Genomic DNA, 7437 nt, shown 5'->3' with positions numbered 1-7437 from the left:
CCACCACCTCCACCACCACCACTACCTCCACCACCACCTCCACCACCACCACACAGTTTGCTGTATACACTTTGCCATCCACAGTTCTGCTTGGCTGCTTGATTATGGACCCTGTCAGTACCATGCACAGTAAGAGTGTATGTAGTGTAAATGAGAATGGTACCTATAGGCTCATATATCGGATATTTGCTCCTCAGTCAGCGGAACTTTTTGCAAAGGACTAGGAAGTGTGGCCCTGTTGGAGGAGGTATGTCACTAGGGGTTGAGGTTTTAAAAGCCCACGCCAGGCCCAGTTTCTGTCTTCCAGCCTGCTGCCTGTGGGTGACGTTCTTAGCTACTGATCCAGTGTCATGACTGTCTACACCACCAGACTCCCCACAATGATGAGTGTAAACTAACCCTCTGAAACTGCAAGACCCCAATTAAATGCTTTTTTGAGACAGGGTCTCTGATGTAGTTCTGGCTATCCTGGAATTCACTATGTAGACCATGATAGCCTTGAACACACAGAGATCCACTTGCCTCTGCATCCTGAGTGCTGGATTTAAAAGGGTATACTACCACGCCTGGTACTTTAAATGCTTCATTTTATAAGTTGCCTTGGTCGTGGTATCTCCTCACATCAATACAACAGTAACTAAGACCCCATGCAAGGTGGCCCCAGTGATAGAATAGTGGGCTTTCATGTCCAACAACCCACTTTCCCATTGAATTAACACAGGAAGAAATTTACATACAGTACTGTAATCCAGGGTGAAAGCAGGGGCTTGGGAGGCCACAGGCCTCAGTAGGGAAGGAACTACTACTGTTCTGCTAAAGGCATATGAGATGCCTATCAATCTGCCTTTGAGATATTTGTGTTTATGCCCACAGAGCACCACTGCCAGCCTCAGTTCTTAAGCATAAAGGACTGTTGATGTGTCACGGTGGTCCCATGCTCAGTCATAGATAGAGGAAAATAATCATATCACTTACTCCAAGGCTTAAGGAACATCATGGAAAGAGACAGAGGAACGACTTAACTATGCTCCTATAAATGACTCCCATAAACTCACTGAGTCACTAAGCTATACTCGGGTAGAACTGCTGTCAGTGCTGTGTCTGATCCATTCAGCAAACTCAAGTGTTTTTTTAAGGAGCTACAGAGCCAGCATCTGAGACCCTACACGTGGCTGGGATGTCAGTCAGAGTGTCAGTGGTGTGGCTCATCTCTTCTTAAACATGGAAACCCCTTGCCAGGGATTGTTAATGTTCTCATGATAGAAAGTGAACACTTCATTGGTTGATATAGCCAAGTAATAAAATATGGAATAGCAAAAAGCATGTGTCAACAAATCTATAGCCCAAACAAATGTTCTGGCCCCCAGGGATGCACAAGGGTATAGAAACCTCCCAGAATAAACCTCTGTGCCAAGGCCACCACCTTGGCCCTGTGGGCCTGATCCTCCACCCAGTGCAGATCCCCACTACTAACCTGTATGAGGCCCTTACCTGGAGGATGCTGCTCCCTCTCAGAGGCAGTGGACAGAGAGCTAAGGTTGGAGGATGGCCGAGAGCCTCCTCGCTCTGCTTGTGCTTCGTGTAAGTCCTGCAGGAGCCTGGCTGTCTCATCCAAGTTCAAGTGGCTGTCTTCATGGTCCAGCTCCTTCTTCACTTTCCCTATGTGACAAAAAGGATGGAACGCAGGCAAACGTAGTCAGCACTGACTAGACACACAGCACAACTGAAAGGTCCCTGCTGGTGGAGTTCACAGCATAGGGAACATAATTCAATGACAAGTCAGGGCTGACAGTAGGGAAGGAACCAGACCCAGTGTCTTTCATTCAAGCAGAATGCTACACTGAGTCTCATCACCCAATGCAACCAACACTACGGACAACTTTGTCAACAAAGTATGTGTCTGATGCTGGCCTACTGCAGAGAACACAGACAGAATATGCAAATAAGTTCACTGAGCTGGGTCTCCATGCAGCTCCCAACCTAGGAGCTAGGCCCCAGTGTTGACTTGTCTCAGCAAAGCACTACCCTGAACTGTGAAAAGGACACAGCTTAGCCAGAGGAGCCAAGAGCTCACCTCTGCCCTGTATTAACAGTGGCTTCAGGAACATTAGGGAAGAGGAGGTGGAAAGAGTGTAAGAGCCAGAGGATCACAGAGTTTGCTGGGAGATTGTGTCTCCTAATAATTCTAAACTTCTAAAAAGTTGTAAAAAGAAAAATTTTACAAGTGCAAAGACAAAGGTAGTCTGCCTGCAGGAAAATGCACTGAGCAGCCTGGGCCACTGTTACTAGGAAGGCTAGTATTCAGGTTTGCATTGCAGGAAGGCAGGGAACCCCACCACTAACTGATACTGTGTATATGCTGCAGAGTATGAACAGTATCTACTCCTGTGAGGCCTGGAACCAACATAGGCCAAACCTGGAAGGGTATACATAGTGGCCCCTAAACAGCCCCAACCCAATCAAAACCCAGATGCTAAGGACCCATCAAGTATGTTGTCACAACTCATTAAAAGACTGAAGCATGTCCCTTGTAACTCATGGGGCTTGTATCTGGTTCCCTCTGGACTTTCCCATTGTGCCTTCTCTCTCCAGAGACTGTTCTGGTTTTTGTCATAAAAGACCCTATCCAGGTCATGGCATCTGAGGTGTCTTGAGGACTAAAACAGAGCTAATGAAAGACAATGAATAAGAGGACAGATCTGAACCCAATCCCTTTAATTATATTAAACACAAAGGACCTAAAAAATACTCCAACCAATGGCAGTGTGAGGCCAGACAGACTTTGCTGTTACCTTTATAATGTTTGCAAAAAAAAAAAAAAAAAAAAAAAAAAAAATGCCTACTTTCTCAGCCTGACACTGCTGACTCTATAAGGTGTGCCTCCTCTCCATGCAATAACTTCAAATGTCCATGGGCACTGCTCCAGGGGAGGACCATAAGGCAAATAAGATATATATATATACATATATATATATATATATATATACACACACACACACACACACAAAAGAAGAAAGGAAGGGATACAACACAAGACATTGTCAAGGCTCCTAGCTGTCATCAATTTTATGTGACAGAAGACACTGTACACCTCATGGAAGGAAGACAGCATTTCCTCCCAGAGACAGGGCTCAGCTTCAGGACACGGGCATGCTGACACATGGCTGACACACCATGTATAAGATCAGCACCCAAGCATCTCAACTACCAAACAGGAAAGGCACAGGGGCCCACAGTCAGGGCTATTCGGAGCTGCTGTTCAGAGTGACATGCACCAAGACCTGTCTGAGATCAGTGAGTGACAGAAGTCACTTCATCCAAGTGTGATAGTCTGACCAAGGGAATCTTTGAAGAAAACACACATACATTTTTATTTCCTGGTCTCTTACAAACCAGTGCTTTTGTTGGTTTTGTTTAGTTTGGGGTTTTAATTGGTTTTGGTATTTTTAAATATAAAATAAAAAGGGACGGAACCTAGGGCACTGTTTATACTAAGCAAGCCCTTCAGCACTAAGTTGCGTAACACTTCTGACAGGCTCAATTGGGTTTTTAACTCACAGGGCAACCAGCAGATATCAACTGGGAGTCCTCTTTCTCTAGTTCTGACATTGTCCCCTGGAGACAGCACCTGATCCCATATGTTGACAGTACAGTTAGGCCCTAACCACAGCCCCAGGGTGTTTCCTGTTCTGACTAGTGGTAAGTTTTGAGACCCAACAGGTTCTCCTTGGTTGTGTTGTTTGCCAGGGTAGCCCACGAAACACACAGAAACCAAATGATGCTTTCTTACGACATCACACATCACAGGGAGAGATAGAGGCCATGTGAGAAGCCACATACAACCGTGCCCTGGATGCCTCACCGAGAGAGCTGAGCATGGACACATCCAGGGCGACATCAGGATACTGTTTCATTGACATGAAGTCCAGAACAGGGCCACCACTCTCTCCCAGTGGATCCCCAACCTGCAGAAGATGAGAAAAACATCAACTAACAGACAGCACAAATGTCAGCTAATGCCAGCTATGTAAGTCAATAGGATATGCTAAAGTTGAGGCCATCTCTCAGTAAGTGACATGGATGAACACTGTTCTAGTGGCTGCACCCCAAGGAACACGGGATCTACGCTTATTAATAGAAGTACAAATCCATGTCCAGAAACCTACTCAGATCAATATACCTCTGACAGCTTTCTTCTCAACTAGGAACAATTTTTGCTAAATTCTTAGGGATATAAATAGCACTGTGAGAATATGAGAGGTAGGCCTCAAGGAGGCCAAGTAGTCACATGGAACTCAAGGGCCCACCACCACATCTGTAGGGACAACACAGCAGATTTCAAAACCAAAGCTCTCTCTCTCAGGAAATGTGATACTACAGTTCCCCAGGCCTCTGGAGTTCTTGTTGCCCGCTTCTGCTCATGTTCCCATACTGAGGCCTTACAATATTCCCTGTAATCTGAGACTCAACAGCATGATTGGTCACCTCAGGTATACAGGTCACTGCTGTCCAGTGGGAAAACATTACAGCACAAGCCCATAGTGCTGCCAACCATGTCAAGTCACACAGGGAAAGGGGTCCCCACCCTCCTTGAGGACAGTGCCTAGCTTTGAAGACTCCAGCCCTCTGTTCAAGTCACCAACATAAACATAAGCGAGGGAAGAGCAGTGCCTCTGAAGTCCCTCAATAGAAATAAGCAGCTAGAACAGAGACAGGAGGCTGCCCAGCCACTCACTGCAATGGCTAATGGCTACCACCACACAAACCTCAAAGCTGGGCTTCTATCCCCATGCTTGGGAAACCCACCTTCATCTCATCTGCAGGTCTCATGGGGATGCTCCTCCTCTGAAAAGTAACAAAACAGGAAACAAGTTTTTCCAATGTAATTTTATACTACAGAGTAATTCATCCACATTACACTAATAGTGGCTTTTTCACTGTCTAGGATTCTGCTCACTAAAGCCTCACTAAATCCATGGCTGAAGCACGGGTTTTTACAAGATTCTTTGCAGGTAGCAGTCAAGATAGACCATGACTGGTCAACTTATTCTGTATCAGCCAAGTGCTCAGATATCATGCTGGGTTGGGTGAAAGAGGACATGGGTAAGAAGATCCCCAAATTTACATCAAAGTGAATGCTTAAAACAAACCAAAATGGGCAGCCTGAGAAAAACAGGCCTGGTTGTTTAGCCTGGAGCATGACCAAGTACCTGAGACAGGATGTGGTAGGACAGAGGCAGGAGTGACAGCTACTCTACTGCTGAAGTGGGATCAACTACATGTACCTTCATCCTGTGCACTCGCAAGAGCATGACCTTAAAAACAGCCTTCTTTTGTGCACATTCCTCAAAAAGGGTCATTCAGTATGTACTTCTACACCCATGAATTTGGTCCCAGTGTTTCTGAGATTCAGTTATGCAATTATTTTCACCAACTTTTAATTAGAAACATGGCCTTTATTTTACCATCTGTTCCTTGCAGATGGTTCCTCTAGCATTATATCTTGAGTACTCAGTGCCATTTTTAACTGCTGCTGAGTACATAAAAGTATTCAACCCTAATACAGAATTCACCCAGAATTCACAATGAATTCAGAATTCACCAACAGCACAACCTCACTTCAGGGCCACAGGGAGTAGTTTCTTGCCCATACCAGACAAAGTATGAGTAAAATTGGCATATGCTAGGCCAGCAAGATACCTCATCAGATAAAAGCTCTTGCTGCTCAAGCCTAACAACTTGAGCTCGGCCCAGGAACCCACAGTGGGAGAACGGATTCTCAAAACTTTTCCTCTTCTCTTTTTATGTGCACCAGGCATTGCACATCTACAAAGTAGTAAGGAAAAGGCTTTAAATAAATGGCCTGAAAAGAAACACAACAAAAAGATGGCAACCAGAACAGGAGCCAAGCACATGGCTGGTAGGGCTGAATTCTCCGTGAGGCACAAGAATTTTATGTCCATCTCATCAGACAAAGAGGAGGCTACCAGGCCAGACCAAGAGACATGGAAGCCATGGGCCAAAATAGTCTCAGAGCTAGTGTGGACAGATTTTTTTTTTTTAAACTCTACCTAGCCAGAACAGAGACCATCTAGAAAACTTTGGCCATGAGAAGAGACCCAGCAATACTAGTCTTTTGCATTATGGTCACACAGCCTTGGGATGATGGCCGTACTAGATCACAAGTAACAACTTCATTCCAAAATGAAGATCAATGCTCTTCAAATGAAGAAAATAAAATCTCTAGAACTTGGGAAATAGCTCATTTGGTAAAGTACCTGCCTCACAGGTATGAGGACCTGACCTGGATCCCTACAACACCTACATGAATGCTGGATATGATGTACAATTGTAGTTCTAGCACTGGGAAGATGGAGTCAGTCAGCCTAGCCCACCCAGCTAGCTCCAGATCAGTGAGACCCTTATCTGAGGAACAATTATTTGCAACTGACCTCTGGTGTCCATATGCACTACACACACGCACACGCACGCGAGCACACACACACACAAATAAAATTTACTCATCCTTGGACTGGGGTGTGTCTCCATGGTAGAACACTGATCTAGAATGTAAAAAGTCCTGTATTCAATCCCTAGTACTGGAAAAATAATCCTACCAGCCTGTCTAATTTGAACATAAACACATCTCTGGCTTGTGAATATACATACTGTAGGTCTGAACTGGCCCCAGGCTACAGTGTGTAGTCACATCTAGTGTCAACTCTGACAGACATCACAAACAGAAAGTAAAGACACAAAGGGCTACAGATGTTTCTTTAGAAACAACTAATGAGGGCTGGAGAGATGGCTCAGCAGTTAAGAGCACTGACTGCTCTTCCAGAGGTCCTAAGTTCAATTCCCAGCAACCACTTGGTGGCTCACAATCATGGGATTCTGCAATGGGGTCCGATGCCCTCTTTTGATGTATCTGAAGACAGCTACAGTGTACTCATACATAAAATAAACAAATCTTTAAAGAAAAAAACAACTAATGTTAGTCTTTGTTAGAGTGGAAAGAAAAGTCAATCTAGACTGTGTCAAGAGAAAACAAGTTTCAAAGGTAAAGGCAAAGACGTACAAGAGCTGAGAAGAGCTCGGCCTTCAACACATTCTCCAGGAGGAATGGTGATGTCAGTGAGAGGAAGGAACATGGGCACTGGTTACAGAAGACATGACAAGCAACTGCCAAACGTATTTAAAGACAGCTCTTAAAAACAGAACTTTTAAAGCTCAATGAGCCAAGAACAGCCAGCAATGACCTCAAGAGCCTGTCTCCTTGGACTCTAGTGGGTTGAATGGACTCTCTATACAGGAGCAGCCCCAAGCATAGAACCAGAGCTGTACTGGCTAGTTTTGTGTCAACTTGACACAGGCTGTAGTTATCACAGAGAAAGGAGCTTCAGTTGGGGAAATGCCTCCATGAGATCCAGCTATAGG

General features: G+C 45.0%; 1 protein-coding gene across 3 annotated transcripts in view; it reads right to left on the bottom strand.

Moving 5' to 3' along the window:
- Brd9 (bromodomain containing 9) overlaps positions 1–7437 on the bottom strand; it is a 23982-nt gene that overhangs the window by 2019 nt on the left and 14526 nt on the right. For all 3 annotated transcript variants that reach the window (XM_021180587.2, XM_021180588.2, XM_021180586.2), the window contains exons 13-15: positions 4807–4845; positions 3863–3965; positions 1492–1659 (exon numbers count right to left, since the gene is read on the bottom strand). In XM_021180587.2, coding sequence (XP_021036246.1) covers positions 1492–1659; positions 3863–3965; positions 4807–4845 — 310 coding nt within the window. The remainder of the gene's footprint in view (positions 1–1491; positions 1660–3862; positions 3966–4806; positions 4846–7437) is intronic.

The sequence above is a fragment of the Mus caroli genome, chromosome 13 (assembly GCF_900094665.2).
Source record: "Mus caroli chromosome 13, CAROLI_EIJ_v1.1, whole genome shotgun sequence".
Taxonomy (NCBI): domain Eukaryota; kingdom Metazoa; phylum Chordata; class Mammalia; order Rodentia; family Muridae; genus Mus; species Mus caroli.
The sequence above is the reverse complement of the archived record's forward strand: the minus strand, read 5'-3'. Positions and strand labels throughout refer to the sequence as shown.